Genomic DNA, 22,546 nt, shown 5'->3' on the forward strand with positions numbered 1-22,546 from the left:
AAGCACCCTACCTCTTCCCTTAGGATCCGTGTGGCCCTGGGCAGAGTGGGCAGCAGCTGCATCTGCCCATGGTTTGGGAGGAGACTTTTCTCATTCTGAACAAACCCAGAATGAGTTGCCTGTGTGCCAGGACTTGTGTGGGTGCTTGTGGCCTCACAGACCTGGGCTGGGGTTATAAAGGTAGGGAAAGGGACCCCCAAAGGCACGCTGGAGCCAGTTCTCTCTGGTTAGGTCCAACCCAACATGGAGGCATGGTGGAGGCACCCAGGAGGGCTCCAGACACAATGCCCAGGAGAGGCACATTTGAGGCCAGGTACAGACCAAGCACAGGCTGGCAGGAAGCAGCCCCCAGCGCTGGCCCTACAGCCAGTCTGGTCTCGGCTCTGTCTCCGACATACTTTGGGAGGCAGAGAGCATTTATTAATCACCTACAGTGTTCCAGGCTCCACGCTGGCCCCCAATACCTGTTATATCTTCCCTCCTGTCATAAACGGGGACACGAGACTAGGGAAAGGTAAGCCACCTGACCAAGGTCACCCAGCACCAGTCCACACAGTCCCCATGTCCCTCCCCTTCCTGGGGTTCCAGGCAGAGGGAGGAAGGCACCCTGGGGTCTGTACCTCCTCAGCCAGGGCACGGAGACGCAGCAGCCAGTCCTCCGCCTGCTCCAGGACAGCAGGGAGCTCGCTGTGGCCGAGCTTCAGCGCCAGGGCAGCCTCTGCAATCTGGCTCAGGTGGCGGCTGCGCAGCTGGTACAGGTACTGGTCCAGGTGGGTGGCAGAGGGCGTCTCACGGACATCGTGCAGGGGCTGACTGTGAGGATAGGTGTGACATCACGTGACCAGCAGGAGAAGCAGGCACTTCTCCAGGTACAGGTGAACACAGGCGTGCATACATACACACATGCACAGGCTAACAGGCCCTATACCCTCAGCCTACCTGCCAGGTGCCTTCTCCAACCTGATCCACTCATCACCACATTTAAAGGGCTCCATCCTCACCACCTCCAGGAAGCCTTCCCAACCACATCGGCTCACTCACCTCCCACTCCAAAGCTCCCTGACCTTTACTCTGGGGCAGGCTGTTTAGAAGTCACCCCCCTACCTCCAGCCTGGTGAGTTCTTTCACACAGGAGCGCCCCTCCCCACAACTTATGTGGCCATCCCTTCTGGGCGAGGTGTACTTTAAAAAAGGAAATGCAGGGAGCCCTGAGGGCCTCCACAGACAGCAGGGAGGCCAGCGGCTGGGGGCAGCCCCACAACACCCACCCAGACCCCCCCCCCCGGCCTGGGGAAACCTCTGGACAGGACTGGGTCTCACACAGTCTCAGAAACACAGCCCTGAGCACAAAGGTCGAGTTTAAGCCCAATGCTGTTGGGAGGCAAAGACCTCCGCCCACCTCCCAGCCTCCCACGGGGGCACCTCCCGGCCCTTGGGCGAGCCTGTGGGGTCCTGTACTCCCGCACAGGACATTAGTCAACCCCGCCAGCTCCGCTCCCACCGCCCTCTCCCCTCCCCGCCGCGTCTGGGCTCCCGGCTCCCGGCTGATTTATTTTTCTGCCAATTTCCCCGAGCTATGCAGAACCAATTACCGGCGGAGCGCAGCGGCACCGCCGCGCCAGATCCACCACTCTGGCAGGCCCTCGGCGTGCTGCATTTTTCCTGTTATTTTTTTTAATTGAATTTTTAGGGTGGGGGGAGCAGCACGCAAACTCCATCTCGGGAAACTTAAGCCCCGGGGCCTGTCTCAGGTCACGTACTGCACACCCTGTAGTAATATAATATTTACTGCCCGAGGGTGCCGTGGCTGGGACTGCCCCAGCCGGCGGCTGCAGCGCAGGGGCACGCTCCGGGTGCAGGGGGCCCTGACCAAGCTGGGCCTGGGCACAGGAGTTTGCCCAGCCTGTGTCGGCAGCCAGGAGGGACAGCAACCCCGACCACCAAAGGGACATTTCCATGGAGGCCAGGAGCCCAGCCAGGACCAGGCCACTAACAGCGTATCTCAGCTCTCTGCTGCGCAGGAGAGCCCAAGGCAGCAGGCACAGAGAGGGGTCACAGAAGACAACACCGGTGGCCCTGCACCCCCAACCCTAGCGTAGTCAGCCCTCCTGACTCAGGGAGTACGGGCAGTTGCAGAGCCGGCTGCTCACAAAGTCACTGCCACAGCTGGCCTGCTGTCACTCCTCAGAAGCCACAGCTCCCTTGGGCCCAGGCTGGACCAGAATCAGACCTAGCCCTGCTCTCTGAGAGCCCCCCAAGAATGGAGAGGCAAGCCATCCACAATTCCTATTCCTGCAGCCTCAAAGTCAGGAGTCCTTCCTGGAAGAAGTGGCCCAAAGCTAGTCAGGCCCAGGAAAGCAGGAAGAGCAGTGTGACCGGTAGAACAGCACACACATGAGCAAAGGCACAGGGGCAAGGGAGTGCACGGTACAGTGAGGAGGGGTGGGGAGGGCTGCACAGACCAGCAGAGAGGCTCACAGGGCCTGAGGTCCCGCTGTGGTGGCAGGTGGTGGGGGCAGAGTCCTGCTCACCAGGACAAGAGCTGGACTCTGTCCTGTGGGGCTGAAGTCTGCTGTGTCACCATTTTAGGAAGATCATGGGGACGCTGACGCAAGGAGGGCTGGTGAAGATGGCTGTGCGACAGGGGCACCCGCAGGGCAGGAGAGGTAGGGAAGACAACGCCAGCTCTGGGGACGATGGATCCAGGAGAAGACACAGCGGGGAAAGGTGACAGAATCGTCTGGGGTACCTGTGGCCCCAGACATGGCGTGGTGCACAGCAGGACACCCCACTGGGAGGCCAGCACACAGGTCAACCTATGGCTACAGGAACAGAGTGGACAGCGTTGGCCCAGCAGGGTGAGTGGCGTTCCCTGGGAGATGGACCGAGAAAAGGGCACCATGTGGATGAGCGGCACTGACACTGTCAACGTGGCCAGAGGCGATCTGGGGACCCCACGGGCCACAGGGGCATCAGCCGTCATGGAGGAGACCCTCCTGCCCTGGCCGGGGGCTGCTCACAGCCTCAGGTGGTACCTGGAAGTCCACCTGAGAGCCACCGTACGTCCTACAGAGGAAGGAGCTCGGCTCCCTTCCCAAGCTCCCCAGGACACCCAGACACCCTCCGACTCACGAGGGCAGGCTGGAAGTACTTCTGTGGGGAGGACGTGGAGGGCAGCACAGGTCACAGGTCCTCCTGGCTCAGGGTGCCAGCACCTCAGCCCCATGAGGCATGAGCGAGACTACTTACAGAAGCAGAGCCTTGGCCCCTGACCCGACCCCAAGGCTGTGCCACTCGGGCAGTGCCTGCCACTCTGCAGGGATGGCGCAGGGTACTTGAGAATGCCCTGGTGAGCCCCCCATGAGCCCCACATGGGCTGACCACGCCCCTGTGTGTCCCTCCAGCCCCAATCCATTCTCCCATGTCCAGACCACAGCACCAGCTTGCCTCCAGTCACCATCCCTGTCCTAAATGCCTCATCCAACTCACACTGCTGCCGACCCCACAGAGAGCGGCCGCAGCCAGGAGGTCACTCTGGGCCTGCCTTTGGCCAAGCCCCCTTCATGACCCATCCACGACAGAAGAGACAGGGCAGGTTAGTCAGCCTGTGCCTCAGTTTCCTGGTCTGTCACTTTGATGGGACATTCATACATGTGCGATTCTTAGGGCAGCACCTGGCACAGTAGGTGGCTGTCACCGCAACACCTCTGGAAGAGCCCAGGCTGACCTCTTCCTCCCTCAGCAGCCTTTCCTCCTGGTGTCCCTGCCTCTGCTAAGGCTTTGTCACAACGCAGCCATAGCCGCCCCCCCACCGGTCCACCCCTCACACTGCAGCCCCAGTAGGCAGCTGAGCCACAGGGGGTCCCCTTGTCTTCTGTGGCTCCCAGGACTGATCTCTCCTTACCAGACCCCTGAGGCCAAAACCCCCCTTATGCCTACCCCCAGATCCCTGAGGCCAAACCCCCCCTTACCCCTACCCTGAGCAGCAGGAAGTCCCCTTTTCAGAGGCCAACTATTACCCTTCCCTACCAAGTCCACAGGTATTCCTCTTCCAGGAAGCTCCCCCTAGTTGGACTTGTTGGACCTAGGTGTACCTGATCTAAGCTCTATAGCCCCAACACTGGTTCCTTCATTAGCTTAGTTTTATGTCGTCACCCCCAGAGGACAGAAGGTGCACCCTCATCAGTACATTCTGGAAGCCTGGTCCTGAGCCTGCCAGGCTGTAGGAAGGTTTGGGGGACTGGTCTGGAATTCTACCACTGGGGGAGGGCATTTCTTTGGGGGTAACATTTTTCCAAAGGATATTTATTTGAAAGGCAGAATTACAGCAAGAGAGGGAAAGAGAAAATGAGAATATGAATCTCTTCTATCCGCTGGTTCACTCCCCAAAAGGCTGCAACAGTCAGAGCTGGACCAAGCTGAAGCCAAGAGCCCGAAGCTCCATCCAGGTCTCCTAAGTGGGCGTACAGGCCCAAGCACTTGGGCCATCCTCTGCTGCTTTCCCAGCCTCATGAGCAGGGAGCTGGATCAGAAGGGAGCAGCCAGGACTTGAACGGAATATGGGATGCTGGTACTGCAGGCAGCAGCTTAACCCTCCCCAAGCCACAGCGCCGGCCCCTGGGAAAGATCTTGATAGATACACTTCCTTCCTAGGAAACAAAGGACTGGAACAGGCACCGCAGCAGGTGGCCGTGGGGACCCATTTCTCAGCATGAAGGCACTAAGACATTTTTCACAGGGGCTCCACAGCCAGGCGAGGTGATGAGACGCTGAGGGGCACACTGTCATACACTCACACTCAGCCCCAAACAGCAGAGGAGAACAACCATTCGTTATAAGTCCATCGGACCCACTGAGAAAACTGAGCCCAGTGAGGTGAAGCTGCCCAAAGCCAGTGAACAGACAAGTGCCCGAGTCTCCCGACATTTTCTTCTTAATGACTAGAGCCACCGGTTCTTAAGTCCTTCTGCTCCAGGCACTTTGTTTATGAAATATCATAAAGGAGCTATTCTTCATAACAGCTTGAAGTTCAAGGCTGTCTTAGCCACGGTTCCTCAAAACCAGAAGGGGAGATGCAGAGCCCCTTCTGGACGGCCGCTGCACCCCCATTCTCCATCACCCCAATCTCCCTCTTCCTGAAGCTGACAGTCGGCCGTGTCAACAGAAGGCTAACCAGAAACCATGCTCCCGCCACGGCCCTGGGAGAGGAGCCGCGTCTCACACACACGCACACACACACACACACACACACACGCACATGCACACACATGGCCAGCTTCTCCTGGAGATTCCATCAGGGAAATAAGGGGTCGGGGATCAGAGACACAATGCTCTCCATTCAGGTGGCCGGGCCGCCCTGGGCCCACAGCTGCCGCCGCTGCAGGGAGATTTATGGCCTGCTCTAAATGTCACCTTTTCAACTCCCCGCGCTGGCTCCTCCACCTTTGCACTCAGCACGGGCCGGACTGCTGGCCAAGCGTGGCTGGGAGACGCGCCCTGCTCACCGCCACACACGAACACTCTCAGGGAAACGGGCCTAACCCAGCCAGCGGAGGAGGGTGCTGGGGGCGCCAGGTACCTCCTACCTGCAGTCTGCAATGAGCTCATCCATCAGCTGAGCCCCCAGGGTGTCGGCGTCCTCGGCAGAGCACTGCGCCTTCAGGGCCAGGTGGACCTGCGCCAGACCAGCTTCCTGTAGAACAGGCAGGCCGGGGTCAGGATGCCACCAGGGTGCATAACGTCCAGACGGGACCCAACCCCCTGGCCCTGTCACAGCTCAGCCCCTAAACCAAGAATGGGTGAACGTGTAGGACAGGGAAGGCAGAGCCCAGACCCAACTATTCAGGATCTGCTCCAGCTCCAGAACATTCCAGGGGTCCCCATGCTCAGTCACACCCAAATCCCTAAGCCCGGATGCCAACCTCACAGGTGGTCTCCAGGAGTTCAGATGCTACCTACAGACTTTCACAGCATCTGAATGCATCCCACGCCTCACCCGCCGCTTCAAGCCAAGTCTGACTCCCCATGACTCCCCACAGCTAAGCAGCCCATTCTGAGCCTGCTCCAGGCCCCTGCCTGGAACCCCCTCTCTCCTTTCCAGATGTTACCACCTGGCTAGGTTCACACCAAGCTTGCCTTCCTCAGGGGGCAGCCCACCTCCAGGCACAGTGAGTTCCCGCTTCAACCTCCCTGGCCTGACGCTGCCTCCCGGGCTAAGCTCCCTTCCAAGCCTCCCTGTGGGCCGCAGCCCTGAGATGGGGGCAGAGACCCTTCTTGGAATGAATGGGTCTATCGGTCCCCCATGCACCTTGCTCCCCACTCATCAGCCATCTCAAGCACGGGACATGTGCTCCAGGCTGCCACCACCAGTCCAGGACAGATCCCGGAACGAGATAGTGGCTGATCCAAAGGCAGTACAGACTCGCCATTCTCCCCATCTCAGTGTTTGCTGGTTTCTTCCTTCCTCTAGAGTTGCCGGCCTCCAGGGAGGTGTGGCCCACCATGCCCCACTAACCCTGGTCCAGTCTGGACGCCCCAGATCCACTGCCTCCCTTCACCCTCCATCTTTTGAACTGTGCTCACCTCCTCACCCCAGGTCCCTCCACCTGCCACTCCTCTCTTGTTCCAACAACATGGCTGCACCTGCCTCTCCCACCTTTCCACAGGTTACACACCTCACCTGTGAGTCCCACACTCCAGCCACACCCTTCCTGCCCTGCCTTCTTCCTTCCCTCATCCTCTCCACCTCTGTCCACATTTGGATCTCTACCGCCCTGGCCAAGCTCCCAGCAGTTGTCCATAACTCCCTAAAAGGCCCCTTCCCCACCTCCAAACCAGAACTCACCACCCACTCTCTTTCTCTGCTCCCTGCCTGCCCAGTCCTAGGCCCCAGGATCACTTCTCATAGTCCTTCCTCACCCCCAAATCCAACAGGCCACCCAGGCCTTGTAGCTAACACCCCACAGCTTCCCCCAGAAGTCACCTCCTCCCCTGGGCCCCCCCATCTTCACAGCTGAGCTGAGCTCCTGCCCCACAACCCATCTCCCTCCAAGGAGTCCATTCTCTGTCACTAAACTGATTCTCTGAAGGCAGGGGTAGCTCCTGGTTTGCTCCTGGCTTCTGGTTTGTAGCTAGAAGTTGCCTACAGGAGTCCTTGTGTGTGGGGAGAGCCCAAGGGCACCCAAGGCGGGGAGTGAACAGTTCAGACTAAGACCGTTGCCCCCTGCCTGGTGTCATCCCCTATATCAGACAGTCCCCGGGACTGTCCCCCCTGCCAAGTCTCTTCCCAACCTGCAGGGCAGGACTGCAAACCCCCAGGCCAAGAGGGTCTGAAGACACTCCAACCCCCTCAGGTCTGGGGTGGCTTCTGCTCACCAGCCGGTCGGCGATCCCAAGCAGGTGATTCTGTGTCTCGACCCTGTGGCTGATGTCCTCCCAGTAGGAGGACAGCACCACCACAGGCTTCACGTTGCCCCAGGGCAGGTAGTAGTAGTGGCAGCCTGGGAGAGGAGAAGGACCTGAGGCCTGCGCCAGAGGCAGAGGCCAGGGCTCAGACCTCCTCCTGGACAGAGGACCCACCCCCTTCCCACCTCAGATGTCCCTTGGACACATGCGGACAACCTGTACTCCCCGGCGCGTGCAAACAAGCTGCCTGTTACACAGCCAGCCGCTGCTCTCATCAGAGCCCCTTAGCATCTGGGTCAAGATCCACCCCGGCCACAGATGGTGTTTCAGGGGTCCCAGCTGCAGGCTCCACGCGGAGGAGCATGGGGCAGTGGCACGGGGCGCAGAGCCAAGGGCAGACCCCTCAGCAGCTGCCTTCCCTGGGAGGTAACAGCTAGGGTTTGGCCCCCGCCCTGTGGTTTGTGCACCCCCAGGAGCGCGAGCGCGGGTGCAGGCCTCACCGTCAAAGACAGCCCTGCTGTACTGCGTGGTGGAGGCCAGCGGCAGGCAGGTGGTGTCGAATTTGTTCCCATAGTTCCCGATGCTGACTTCGAACTGGATGGCATCGTCCACGTCCTGCAGCATGGAGGCCGAGTAGAAGGCAGCAAACAGGGAGTACTTGCGCCTCCGCAGGTACTTCTGAGGGCAGAGTAGCAGCCACAGGTCACCGCAAGGAGCAGAGGAAGGCGTGGCGGGGAGGGCTCAGGGGCCCAGCGGCCCTGGCCATGACCACACCCCCAAGGCCCCCGGCTGGACCGACGGGCAGCACACAGAGCCCAGGTCAGCAGACGGCGCAGATGTAGTAACGGAGCCGAAGGTTCCAGGGCTGCGCGCCTGGCCGCACCTCCCCAGCAAGATCTGCTCTTCCAGGGCCAGGCTGCTCGGAAATCCACGCCGCCGGCACCACCACGCCAGCGGAGCAGGGTCCCCCACGGTGCCCTACAGGCTCGAGTTTGCACTCAGAGGGGGACTGCAAAGCTCCAACCACCACAGCCCCCACCCCAAGCCTCCAGGCACCCCTGAGACAAGCACCAGCGCCACCGCATGGGCTGGGGGTGGGGGCACAAGGCTGAGTACGCAGGAGGCAGCCAGCCTTGGTCCCGGTGTTTTCCACAGTGAGGGCAGAGGGCAGAGGGTCAGAAGAGTTGGGCATGAGGATGTAAACAATGAGAGTTGATGCTTCCTGAGTGCCTCGTGCGTACACATATTCGTTCACTTAACTCTCCTCACCGTCCCAGGAGGGAAGGGTAATTGTCACCCTGACAGTGCAGACTGGGAGCGGGAGAGCCAGGCTCCGCCCAGGGCCATCTGACCACAGAGTCTGCAGGTCGAGACCTCCTGGCCCAAGGTCTGAGCTCTGCTGTCTGTTGAGCCTCCGCTTCCACATCTGTGAGATGGGGTGATCGCCGCTGGGAAGATCGGATGGCTGCAGGGGCACCCCAGCAGCGTCTGCCGCACGGCGAGAGTCAACCTGACTTCCGGGTTAGCGGTTCTGACAGCACTATGATAAAACAGCGTCGGGTTCTGCTGTGCGCTCCAGACTTCTAGAATCCTCTCTCTTCTCTGGGCATCCCTCAGGAGGCAGGACGGGTGCTGATCACACCCGTTCTGCAGCCGAGACGCTGAGGCCAGGGAGGTGAAGGCAGAGCGAGTGTGGGGCCGAGCCCTCCCTCCTCCTGACTATGTGGCCGCACCCAGCGGGGATCCAGCTCTGGCCCAGGAGGTGCCCCTCACCTCCACCCGCAGGATGTCGTCCGCAGGGAGGTCCTCCACCTTCTGCTCGCTGTGCTCCACCAGCTTGGTCTCTAGAGAGAGCAGGAGCCGGCCTCGGTAGGCCACACCTTCCCCCTGCCGGGAGGGAAGGCACAAGGTGGCCCTGAGGCCGCACATCTTCAGGGAACCCAGGAGGTGCCTGCACCAACCCTCTCATCCGGAGCTGAGTGAGGCATGGCCCAGCAGAGCCTGAGCAAGGAGAAGCCACACTGGCCCTGCAGAAGAAGGAGGGTCAAGGGGAACAGGAGGGGCAGAGGAGGGGCAGGGGCTGGGCCGGGCTGGGCCGGGCAGGAGGAGGATGCTCTGGGGGGGTGGCTGCCTGGCCCCGGGCCAGCCCCATCGGGTCCCTGGAACATATGCCAGGCCCAGGTGCTGCCCAGACCATTCAGGGACGGGCCCACGTGCAGGCCCCAGGCACCCGGCATCCCACCCTGGCTCACCTTGCCCATGTTGAGCTCCACGAAGGGGTCTGGGAAGCCCGTGAACTCCCTGGGGCTGCCATAGAGATTGACATAGCAGGGCCCAAAAGTGGGGAGGAAGCCCAGATGGTCATCCACTGCAAGACACAAGCAGGGATCAGAGGGGTGGGCTCAACCCCGCCCCCTGTTCCTCCAGCATGTGCCAGAGGCAGCCCTTGTAAGCATATGCACGACCATGACCTCAGCGAGCGTTCTCACCCTTTCCCCTAAGTCCCTCAGATCCTTATCCTGAGACACGGGGGTATTTGTATTGCTGAGGCTCAGAGATGCAAAGGAACATACAGCTGCAAAGTAGCAGGACCCTAAACGGTGCAGCCTCAAGCACACGCACTCAGCCAGCAGCAAAGCTAGGGCTCAGGCCCCCAGGATCCTACAACCATCTCCATCCTCACTTCCTCAGCACCCAGCCCCTCCAGCCAGTGGAGAGGCACAAAGGAGGTCCCCAGGCCCAGTGACCAGAGTGTCCACCTGCCAGGGGATATGAGAGGGGTCTGGCTGGACGTCCCTTCCAAACAGTGCAGCCCCCCGCTCAGGCCCCTACGTCCACTGGCCCGACTTAGCCTCAGATCCCTTACTTACACACACACACACACACACACACACACACAGAGCCAAGTTTCCCGGGATGGGATTTGACTGGGCTTACTCAGAAAACCCCACAAAGCTAGGTGTCCGTCTCGGAGGAAAGGGGAAGAGAACATTTCAAGGGGGCCAGCGTTGTGGGGCAGTGGATTAAGCTGCTGTTTGCAACGCTAACTTATCAGAGAGCTGATTCAAGTCCTGGCTGCTCTGCTTCTGATTCAGCCTAAGAAGGCAGCAGAAGACTCCTCCCCAAGTACTTGAGTCCCTGTCACCCACGTGGGAGATTGATGTGGGAGTTCCTGACTCCCAGCTTCAGCCTGGCCCAGCCCCTGCCATTGCAGCCACTGGGGGAGTGAACCAGTGGATGGAGGATCTCTGTCCCTCCTTCTGTCGCTCTGCCTTGCAAATAAACTTTGAGAGAGAGAGAGAGAGAGAATGTTTCCAGAAGGATGCCAAAGGTAGGAAGTAGGGCCAGGTGCAAGAGCCACCTGGGTGACCCAACCTACCCAAGGACACACCAAGGGAAGGCCAAGTTCAGTGGCCTCAGCCAAAAGTGCTTGGGCCAGAGCTATGGTCATGCAACGAATGCCTCATCCCTGCTGAAAACCTGGGGGTGAGGGAGGGACAGCAAGGGACCAGAAGGCCAGAACTGTGCCTGTCCCATTACCAGGGGTCACCCTGCATTGTTCACACTCTCCCTCTTCCAAACGCCAGCACAGACAGGGCTCTGGTTCTGCGGACAGAGGGAGGAACAGCCAAGCAAAGCGCGCGCTGATCACCATTTGTGTGGATCACCTTGGTCATGACTCATCTTGTTTATCTCAACCTCCAGAATCTTCAATCCCATCCTCCTCCGCCCTTGCTGGCTCCTGACTTCCTCCTGGTCTCTCAGACACCTTGCATCGCCACTCCCACCCCGCCCTCCCAACAAGAGCATCAGCCGAAGCCCAGCAGGTTGAAAGGGGTCAGGGAGGGTGGGAAGAAACTGCCCTCAAAGCCTTCCGAGTGGTTTGCACCCGTGACAGCACAGGTTGGTAAGCTCAGAGGCTGCCGGCAAACCTCAATCCCAACTCAAGCACAAAACTCCCCCGGCTCCAGCACCCTCTCCCCACCAAGCAAACACCCACAGCTCCAAAGGTAACGGCAACGTACGGTCTGTGGCTGGTGGAGGCTTGACCACACCTGCGGGCTCCTCTGAAGCGTAAAGAAATGGGAATGGGTTAGGATGGGAGGAATGGTTACGTGAACAGCGCGTGTGGATGCAGACAGACGGCTGGAGAGACAGCTCCCCGCTGGGAAACAGATGTGGCCTGGGCCCCACCCCCAGCCCAGCTGAGATCTTATCACAAGCTCAGTCCCAGCCAGGTGCAGCCTGCAGCCCACGAGGAGCCCCGGGGGCCCTTCCCGACCCTCCACCTGTATATCGCAACATGTTCTGCCTGCCAGAGTGGACGGAACGGTATTCGATATATTCAGGAATGACACAAAAATGGGCTCTTCCTTCCTGAAGCCAGGTACATGAGAAGACAACACACAGACACAAAGAAAGGACAGGGAAGACACAGAGCAGCCAGGCACACCCCATGCTCCAACCCCAGTGGGCCCCTTGGACACTTGGACCAAGAACTCTAACAGCACTTCCAGGCACAACATCTCCACCTAGTGCTCATTTGCAGTACTGCCAGTGGAGGCACCAGGTTGCGTTTTCACAACAGGCGCTGGGACTCTGCTTCTAACACCTGCTGCTTCCAGTGAAGCAGTGATGGGCACTGTCCATTAGCTGAAGTCTCTAAATGGCAGCCATGTCCTTAAATACGGTACTGGGTATCTACAAATAAGGACGGAAGGGAGGAAGTGCTGCGGCGTGCCCTGGGCTCCTGGAATCATTCTTCAGTTCTGGGCAGGAACAAGGTGCTCCGAGGGGCAGGAACTCTCCTTCTCCCTCCACTGGCTGCCTCCTCCACACTCTGACCTTCCCTCCCTCCTCCAATCATCAAAGGGTAACCAAGTTCAAGACCATGACCAAGCCTGCAGACATGCTTGGTGAACTTGCTATTTTATTCATTGTTCACCTTTACCTACTACCTTTCTCCAAAAGAAAAAAATCCCTGTTGCTCTTTTCCATAGCTGTATAACTGCAGTTGGGAGCCAAGAGTTGAGCAGAACCGCTGTGAAGGAAGAATGAACAGAGCCACCGAGAGAGGGTGGAGATGAGAGAACAAGGGGATGCGGAAGATTGGAGACAAGAATGGGGCCGGGCGAGTGAGGGCAGAGGCAGTAAGGAGGGTGCAGCCCCAGGCCAGCTCTCGGCTCTCCACAGCCAGCCTCGGCAGCCACTGCTGGCCAGCGGAAGTCAGGGCTGCAGAAATCATAGTTCACGGCCATTCTCACATCCATAGGGATAGATTTTCACAAGTGAGGGAACCAGGCATCTGGCTATCAGGTTGCTTCTGGCAAAAGCCAGAGGACCCACATGGGCACAGCTGCCACCCCCAAGGAAAGGAATGGCCGGGGACCACCAGAAGGACAAAAACTCTGCTTCCAGCTCTCTCCAAAGGATTACTAACAGGCCCGACCAGCTTCCTCAGGCTGATGAGGCCAAGGTCACAATTCTAAGCCCAGTGAGCTTCTCAGAGAGGCAACCTTGGTTCCCACCCACAGCCCGACTCCAAAGCCTGGCTGCAGACGGGCCCAGCCCAGACTGAATGCCACCCCAGTCCCACCAGCATCTGACCAGCATCCAGCCCGGAGGGGTCTGGCAGTAGGGTGGTATAGCAGCCTGTCTCCCAACCACGCCTTTTCATTTGCTCTTGTTTGTTCATTTGTTCATTCAACAAGCTTAACTGGGCATGGGGACTGGAGTCACACACGTGGCCCAGGTGTCATCTTAGGCCAGGGGGTTCCAACGTGGGGCAGGTTACGGGTCTCTGGGTGCCGAGGCCCAGCCCGGGTTCTCTCCCCTGTGTCTGCAGACAGCTCGTAAAGTAAAGGGCAGAGTGACCAGCACAGCCACCCAAGACAAAGCCTCTATTTAGTCCTCATCACCCTTCTGCCAAGCACAAGTGTTTTGGTGTGTTTTCCCCAAGCCCAGGAAACCAGGGTTGTGGAAGTCCCAAAATGCAGACAAATCCTCCCAGTTTTGTGGCCTGAGCAGCCCCCTCACCTGGGGGAAGCTGAAGGAGACAGGGCAGAGGCTCCCAGCCCAGCCAGCCACAGGTCACAGCCCTGCAGACAGTCCCCGGGGACACACGTGTCTCCTGGAGAAGCCAAGGCCATTACCTGCGGCCAGCTCGCTCCTCTCGGCACGCCCCCAAGCCCATGGCATTTGGCCGTCCGAAGCCAGCCCGCGCCAGACAGGAGGAGTCACTGAGCCCTGCTGGGAAACGGTCATCATCTGCCTTCCAAAGACAAAAAGAAACCAACTCTGGAGCTCTTAGCCATGGAAAAAACTGTAAGGGAATGAGCGCTCCTTGTGAGCGAGAGTTTCATGAGTACACAGTTATCCAAGAATCTGCTCAGGTTTCACAGGTCTCCTGTGCCCACTACCTTTGGAAAGGAGGACAGCTTCTAAGGAAAGCACTCCTTTAAAGAAAAAAAAAAAAAAAAAGGCAAGCCAATCTTGGTCCTCGGGTGCACAGGGTCCCAGGAACCCTGCACTGTGCCCAGGCAGACCTGAGGGCAGGAGTGCGCCTGGATTGGTATCAGCTCTTCTCCTTGCTGGAAACACACAAAGCAAAAATGGCAGGTGGGGCCCAAAAATCCGGGAGGTGGGAGACTGCAGAGAAAGCCCTGGTTTGTTCAAGTTCAGTTTCACTTGAGTTTTGCGGACAATGAGGAAAGAGGCTGTTGTAGGTCCCCACACACCCCAGCATGGGGACAAAACACGGCAGAGCCCAGGGGCGAGTGGAAGCGGCAGGTTCCGAGGGGGCCTCGGCAGTGGGAGCAGCATGGCAGGGAGCAAGGCCAGTGCCTGCCACTGGGGCCGGAGAAAGGCTCAGGTCCCCTCTGCAGACAGACACCGGAGAGTCTGGGTGGCCGCTTGACCTATGAACTTGACTCTTCTTGCTCAAGCTATTTAACTTGGACAAAACCAGTTAACCGATTGTGAGAAGATTCTGATTTCCAGAACAATCTGCGGGAAATGTGGTCCTGCCTCTGACTGCCTCCAGGACACACACGGGAATGCCCGTGACCTGAGCGCCATCTAGTGGCCAGTAACCATCTTCATCCCTCCCCCCAACCACTTCCAGTGACACAAAGAGAAAAGGCTAACCTGACCACCAGGGAAGCCTGATGAGGAGGGGTTCTTGGGGGGTCCACACTCCCTATCAGGGGGCTATGGGCAGGCACAGTGGGAGCCTCGTGAAACAGCAGGTGTCGGAAAACATAAACGTCCCATTCGGCCCCTCAATTCTGAGATGGGGACCAGTCAGTTCCTTCCTTACCAAGAACTGTGATGGTGAGGTGGCCACCACGCCCTCTGTATTCCCCCCCGCCCTGTCCCCTACATCCTACCACCACACAGGACAGCCTTGTCGGAAACCCTAGGAAGAGCATCCCCACAGGCACTGCAAGCTGGAACGGGCAGTTCCCGGTGGGAGGGGCGGAGCAGGGGCGCCCCAAGGGCAGTGCCGTCTGGAAGGCCATTTCTGCGTATGGCACCAGTGCAAAGTCTCAGCAATGGAATCAGAATGGCAGAGGGCAGCTAGGTGTGGCAGTTTGAGTTGAGGATACTTGGGAATTCACTGGAAAACTCTCCACCTCACTGGATTTGGAGTTTCCTAAATTAAAAGGGTGGGCTTTTTTGTTTGTTTGTTTGTTTGTTTCAGAGAACCTGAAAGAAGGGATTGGAGAAGATACTAATTTCAAGAGCACCAGGTGGAGTCTGCCAGGAGCACGCCCCTGTGCCCCTGCTGCAGACCTAAGGAGCTGCGAGGACAGAGACCCGGCCAACACCCAACAGATCTCCTGGAGGGGGCCGCAGAGCACCCTCCACGATGCAGAGGCAGCATTCGCGCCATTCAGGAGGGCACCCATGTGAATTTTTCAGGAACCGATTTGGAAGCCTCGAGGGAGTGAAGAGAAGGCCTTGGTGGACCCAGGCCCCCTTCTGGGAGGGAGCAGACATGGCAGGAGGAGCAACAGAGGGGAGCGAAGCCTTGAGAAGAAACTAACGAGCAATCACCAATTTTCAACCACACGCTACAGGGGGAAAAAATCAAATTCATGATGCAGCAAGCTAGTTACCGAGCTAACACATAGGAAGCGTGACTTGGGGGTGAGTGAATTTATCATCTCATTCCATCCCCACAACCACCTCACGGGGTCGGGACGCCCCAGAGCCTCACTGGACACAAGGGGACTGGGGCAAACCACTGGTTACAAAGCAGCAGAGCCAATGGGGCCGCAGGCTGGCCGGCCGGGACTACAGCACGTCCTGCCACTGCTGCCCAGCCGGCCTTCAGCCGGTCACAGCAACACATTCGAATTTCTCTTTAATTATTCTTCAATTCGGATTTAAGAACTCACCGTGCCTCACACATAGCTCAGTGAAAGAGAGCCCTGTGAGCGATGGATAGAGTCATTTTCTCAGCTAGAAGGAAAAGGACAAATTCCTACAAGCAGCATCTAGTCAGAAGAAAAACATAGGCTACCTACAAAAAATAAAAATCAAACCGCACTCAGAAAACACACCAATAAATTCAAAACAGGGTAAACAGTCAAATGTGAAAACAAAAATGAAAAATAGTGTTGAATATAACCTTGGTTAGCTGAAGACCTTTTAAGCATGACATATGAAGCAGAACCCTTATGGTATCATTTAAATAAGACATTCTGAAAGTAAACGCAAGGTGTTGGAAAGTTTAGAAAGGAAGGAAGTCCGTGAGTGGATGCTTAGGCAGGATGCCTGCAGCCCTGAGCAGAGCACAGAGGTTCAAGCCCCGGCTCCATCTTAGTTCCAGCTTCCTGCTAACGCACGCCCTGGCAGGCAGCAGGTGCTGCCTCAAGGAGTCGAGTTCCTTGCACCAGTGGAGACCTGCGTCGAGTTCCCGGCTCCCGGTTCAGCCTCAGCCAAGGGCCCTTGCAGGCTTCTGGGGGAGCGACCCAACAGTTACACCAGCAGATCTCTCTCTCCCCTGCTTCTCCCTCTTCCTCTAATGAGTTAACTTTTAAAATAAAGAGTTAAAACATACAATGAAAAGTCAAATAAGTTTTTTTTTAAAATTAGCAAGCTTAAGAAAAAAGAAAACATAATAGAACTAAGAATTAGGAAAACATGGCAGATAGAAAGAATTGTTTAACTCCTAAAAGGAAGCTTTGCAGGACACTATATAAATAAAAAGACCTCAATGTAATGGATGCTAGGAAAATTCAAATTAACAAAATTGACTAGAACAAAAGTAACAAACTAAAACTAACAAGGAGCACCGAAGAAACTGGAAGGTTTCTGAGGCACTATTACTACACCCACTGAAGAAGGGCACCCAGCCCAGTTGGTTTTATGGGTGAATTATTTCAAACCCTCACAAGACTATATTCTTATGCTATATAAACTGTTCCAGATGTTAGCGAAGACTTTAAATCTTTCCAATTAATTTTACAGAGCCAGCATAACCCAGATACCAAAACCAGAGAAATAATAAGCACACATACCAATTGAAAATAATAGGAAAAAAATTTCAAGAAAACAGACCCAAGAACACATTGAGAAACTTGGTGGGTGATAAAGGTGGCATTTCAAAACATAGGGAAAAGATTACTCAAAACATAGCATTGTTTATACCAAAGAACAATGCTTCAGAGTGAAGTTAAATCCCTGCCTTATTCACCAAACAAAAGATTGAGAGACTTGGCTGTGTACAAATGTTAAATATCTGTAAGTCAAAAACTACTGTTTGGTAAGATAAAACTGGCAAAAATGATTTACCACACATATGACAGGGCAAAGGTTAATAGCCATATACATACAGAACTCTCACAAAACAATGACAGACAGACATACCAGAAGAAATTTGGACCAAGAGCACAACTGGGAATTTATAATATATAGTATATGATTTTACAGAATGTATGTACCATAGCATATATGCTTATTAATGAATATGAAACTATTTATTTGTGATTTTTCATGATTAAAGTATTTTCAAATTTGCATTGGTCAACTTCACAAGGTATCAATGAAGTGAAAATTAAGGCAATAGGAGGTACTATCTTCACTCAAATTAACATTTTTTCAATATTATTATTTTACCCTGTGTTTAAAAAGATGCAGCAAAATAAGCTCATGAACGATTAGGGATTGGAGATTAGTCTAGCCTTTTCAAGGGTAGTTTCAATGTAGACTGTAAGCTTTAAAAATGTTAAAGTCCTTTGACATGATAATTTCAAATATTTATCCCTGAATTGCACAAAGAACTAGCTACAAAAACATTCATTGCAAAGTAAGTTGTTCATGATGTAGAAAAATTAGAATATATGCAGGGGTCTGAGCTGTGGTGCAGCAGGTTAACGCCCTGGCCTGAAGCACCAGCATCCCATATGGGTGCTGATTCTAGTCCCAGCTGCTCCTCTTCCGATCCAGCTCTCTGCTGTGGCCTGGGAAAGCAGTAGAAGATGGCCCAAGTCCTTGGGCCCCTGCACCCGCATGGGAGACCCAGAAGAAGCTCCTGGCTTCGGATCTGTGCAGCTCTGGCTGATGTGGCCAACTGGGGAGTGTAATTCTGACTTTCAAATAAATAAATAAATCTTTTTAAAAAAAAAGAAATACGTACATTTTCACCATTAACTAGTTGTATAGAAGAAGCATATTTAATAACGTGAAATTATATCTATGTTACATTGTCAAGGGGCAGAAAGCAACTTTCAGAATAATTTTTTTTTTTTGACAGGCAGAGTTAGACAGTGAGAGAGAGAGAGAGAAAGGTCTTCCTTTCCGTTGGTTCACCCCCCAAATGGCCACAACAGCCGGTGTGCTGCAGCCGGAGCACTGCGCTGATCTGAAGCCAGGAGCCAGGTGCTTCCTCCTGGTCTCCCATGCGGGTGCAGGGCCCAAGCACTTGGGCCATCCTCCACTGCACTCCCGGGTCACAGCAGAGAGCTGGACTGGAAGAGGAGCAACCGGGACAGAATCCGGCGCCCCAACCGGGACTAGAACCCAGGGTGCCGGCACTGCAGGCAGAGGATTAGCCAAGTGAGCCGCGGCGTCAGCCTGAATAATTTGTTTTTAACGTATATGTGTGTACATAGCCCCACATGTGCACACGCGTGCCTGTATATACACACACGTACACATGTGTATAAAGAAAGGGCTCATGTACATTCTTGTCTGAAGGAATGGGCATGGGGTAACTTCATGAGTAAATTACGTATTCTATTTTCACATTATTGAAAATTTTATAAAACAGCAATGGATTACTTTTTAATAGGCCAACAAAGTCAGTTTCAAAATAAAAACTTCTAGAGCTTGGTCGCTGAACATGAAACTCAGGGGACGGCGTGGCCATGGCCACCAGCGTTACCCAAAGGAGAGAATTAAGCTCTTACAGTCGCTCAACGGGTATCCCGCCTCCCGAGGGAGGGGCGTCCCTCTCCCTGACCAGGGCCTTCACCCATGGAAACGGTCTCCCCTCTTCAGAGGGGCGAGGCAGATGGAGGCTGGACAAAAGACAGCACAGGGCTCGGGGGTGGAACCGTGGAACATACCTTCAATTTCTCCTCCAGGCGCAGAGACCTTCGACATACTCAGGTAGGTGGTGGCCACGATGTCATTGTGAGTGAGGCGGTCCCTAGAGCAAGGGGGCAGAGGGGGCCTGAACACGGACAGGAACCACAGGCCACAGCCCACCCAGGAAGGAAGTGGCACACTTCGGGTGCACTACCAAGGAAGGAAGTGCACACTTCGGGTGCACTACCAAGGCCTGCTAACCCAGGGAAGAGAGAGACCGGCAGAAAGCTTGCTCACGACCCCCTATTGCCTCTCACCAACCCCGAGCATCCCACCAGCCAACCAGCAGTGGGCCACCGACGCAGGCCTGTGAGCACAGCTGCAGGAGGTCGGGCAGGCACCCAGAGGCAGGCGGCAAGGGCAGGGGAGCCAGATTCCCAGGCCCAGGGAGAACCAAGGCCAGGAGCTGAAGCCATACCCACATCAAGGGGAAAACCTCACAACCAAGGAGAAACCACCTCCAAGGCCAAGGTCTTCAGCTGAGCAAACGCACACTCGCTTTCTGTGTCTGGCTTGACCATGACAAAGTACTCTTCACCTACTTTTACCTAGAAAAGGCTCTCATGCTGCCTTAAGAAAAAAGCACTTTTCTCTCCCCATCGTCTCTGTTGAGGACACTGAGGCTCCAAGCCATTAAGGTCCCTGCCCGGGCCCAGCCACCGGGGGAGGTGCAGAGCCAGGGCCTGAAGCCCTGGTGTGCGGATTCCCACACTCACACCACAGCCCCGGGGCACAGTACAGCCCATCTTGCTCCCCCTCCCTAACCAGCCCAGAGGACGATGGGCAGGAGCCCAAGGAGACCAATTGCCAGGTTAACCCACCGGCCAGCAGCGTCTCAGGCAGAACCCCCCACACCCACACAGCTGCCTCCTCCAACAACAGCAACAGTGACTATTCACCGAGTGCCTACTAAGAGCCAAGCAGGACCCTGATGTCAAGTGACAGCTGGCTTAATCCTCACATCAGCTCCATCAGGTAGGAACCGCAGTGAGCCCCGATTTCAGACGGGGAAGGTTCTCGGGTGCCTTTCCCTCTGCTCAACTCCCGTGAGGCCCTCTCCCTACTCTCCCCCTGCTCGGAACACCTGGCCACAGGCAGCCTCAGGTACTAGTGCACTCAGCCCCCCGGAAACGTCACGCCTGGGCATGGGGACTTGATTCTTCTAAATCCTAACCCCAAGAGTTACCCTAACCTGTTCTGCTCCCTCACTTCCTCTTTTCTCAGAGACTCAGAGAAGTGATTAAGCTTAGATTTTAAAGCTTTCCTTCAGGGGCTCCGTGTTGTGGTGTAGCAGGTAACACCACTGCCTGTCATGCAAGCACCCCATATGGACATCGGTTCGAGTCCTGGCTGCTCCGGTTCCCATCCAGCTCCCTGCTAATGGCCTAGGAAAAGGAGCGGAAAATGGCCCAAGTGTTTGGGCCCCTGCACCCACGTGGGAGACCTACATGAAGTTCCTGGCTTCAGCCTGGTCTAGGGCTGGCCACTGTGGCCACCTGGTGAGTGAACCAGCAGACGGGAAGCTCACTCTGTTGCTGTAACTCTTTTAATATAAATAAGTCTTTTTTTAAAAAAAAGTTTTCTTTTAGGACAGGGGCTACAAAAAGTGAATCGTCAGCTCAGATCTTCATCTTGTGTCCTAGGGAACAATGTTAGTTAAGAACTGGAAAGTAAAAATTCCCAGGAACATCTCACAATGAGGTGATCAACCCCAGACACCAGATAGATGCTGGCATGTTCACCCTGCCTTCACGTCCAATCCATAGGGGAAAAACCACGCTGGTTCTGACCTCTGACCTTCTCTGAATCAGAGGGAAGCCAGGAGAACGGGAAGGCAGAGGTTTTGTTTCTGTGGGGGGAGGGATGGTTTGGGGATTCTGTCTGTCTGTCTGTCTTCCAGGGAAAGAGGAATTTTGCTAAAGAATTAAGCAGAGATGAAGTTACAGGGAAAGGATCAGATGGCATCCAGTGGCGTCCCGGGGGCCCAGGTGACAACACGAGTGCACCTGGGCTTTCTGGAGAGAGGGCTCCTCTGCACAGGAGCACACGATGACAGCATGCTCTCTGGCCACAAGCTGGGTTTTTGGGGCTTGGGGTTGCTTTTGGAAAATACAGCAAGTCTGAAAATAGACTCACAATAAAAACACCACTTCAACCCAAACCCCAGACGCAGCCCCCAGATTCCGTAATGTGTTTGGATTGTACAGTATGCCCGTGCCTCTGCCACGGCTCACAGAGACTTGCGCCAGGCACAACCGCAACACACAGGCCAATCGTACCCACACGCGTCCACGTGCACAGGCACGCATGGCCGAGCGCCCCCAGGCCACACCACACGCACGCCACAAGCTGCCACGAGGAGATCGTCCCAGGGACAGCAAGTCCATTCTGCCCCCCCTTCCCCCCAAAACCGCTTCCCCGCGGCACAGAGCCGTGGTCATGGCCCTCGAGCCTCCCCCGCTCTGGCCTCCTGGCTGCGCCCTTCCCTCCTAATTCTCACAAGCTGTTTGCTTTAGGCCTGGGGAACTGGCACACACTTTGCTGGCTCTGTGGTCTGGGGGTTTTTCCCTCGTCTCTCATTATCCTCCTGGCTGGGGGTGCCACGGGCCTGGGCCCAAAGGAGAACACGCTGGGGAACTGCACGGCCAAGACTCTTCGGGGGCAGAGAAAGGACAGCGTCGCTTTCTGGAATGCCTGGTGCCTGAGGATCGCACTGCGGACCCCTAACACCCCCCGACACCAAGGGTGGCAGAGAGACACCCCACGCAGCAGATATGAGCACAGCTTTCACAGCCATAGGCCTGGGTTCAAGTCTGGTCTGGAAAGCCCTTCAGCCACCACCCAGTCACTTCCTCTCTCCTGAGCCACTTCCACCTCCGTGGAGCAGTAGCATCAGGCCCCCGCGTCTCGGGTCAGATGTGTTCGTACTCGTAAAGAGCTTGCTGTACACAGGGCCTGGCACGCAGTGCTGCTCGGCAGGTGTTAGCTACCATTATGTTTCTAATAGGCCATCTTCCTCACCTGCTGTCCCCTACTTGGGCAGGCTGGTAGATCTCCCCAGACTGGGGACCCGTATGTCCCCTTACCAGCCCCAGGGCAAGCATAGCCACACTCCCAGAAGCTCTGCTCCTTGCAGCCTCCTTCCATGGGCCTCCAATCCTCTACTCGCCCCAACCTCCTCCAGGAAGCCTGCCCAGCCCCTCCCAGCTTCAGAGATGGATTCCTCACGAGCCCACCGGACCACGCACTCCCCACCTGCCTTTAGCACAGACCCTACCTCCTAGCGCAGGGCAGTGAGCAAGCCTCCTAGGAACCATCTCCTCAGCCCCACCTCCTCTGAAGCCTCCTCTCACCACCAGCAGACTGAGAAGAACCACACTGAGCAAGCCAGCCCCTCGGAAGACCCCTGGACACATGACTCACCAGTCCATGACGCGAATCCTCATTTTCTCACACATGGAGGGAAACTGAGGGAAGAGAAGCGAGTTACAGCAGAGCCCTTTCAACAAAGGCAGCACCCCCTCCTCTAAGCAGGAGTCCAGGA

General features: G+C 56.1%; 1 protein-coding gene across 20 annotated transcripts in view; it reads right to left on the bottom strand.

Moving 5' to 3' along the window:
• The window catches only part of DYSF (dysferlin), a 190,146-nt gene that overhangs the window by 101,381 nt on the left and 66,219 nt on the right, over positions 1 to 22,546 (bottom strand). For 11 of the 20 annotated variants that reach the window (XM_051842769.2, XM_002709778.5, XM_002709776.5 and 8 more), the window contains 9 exons: positions 22,426 to 22,469; positions 18,981 to 19,063; positions 11,430 to 11,471; positions 9,657 to 9,772; positions 9,178 to 9,291; positions 7,905 to 8,082; positions 7,375 to 7,499; positions 5,586 to 5,692; positions 621 to 813 (listed from right to left, as the gene is read on the bottom strand). In XM_051842769.2, coding sequence (XP_051698729.2) covers positions 621 to 813; positions 5,586 to 5,692; positions 7,375 to 7,499; positions 7,905 to 8,082; positions 9,178 to 9,291; positions 9,657 to 9,772; positions 11,430 to 11,471; positions 18,981 to 19,063; positions 22,426 to 22,469 — 1,002 coding nt within the window. The remainder of the gene's footprint in view (positions 1 to 620; positions 814 to 5,585; positions 5,693 to 7,374; positions 7,500 to 7,904; positions 8,083 to 9,177; positions 9,292 to 9,656; positions 9,773 to 11,429; positions 11,472 to 18,980; positions 19,064 to 22,425; positions 22,470 to 22,546) is intronic. The other 9 variants (XM_002709783.5, XM_002709780.5, XM_002709777.5 and 6 more) reach the window with 1 other exon arrangement.

This window comes from Oryctolagus cuniculus, chromosome 2 (genome assembly GCF_964237555.1).
Source record: "Oryctolagus cuniculus chromosome 2, mOryCun1.1, whole genome shotgun sequence".
Taxonomy (NCBI): domain Eukaryota; kingdom Metazoa; phylum Chordata; class Mammalia; order Lagomorpha; family Leporidae; genus Oryctolagus; species Oryctolagus cuniculus.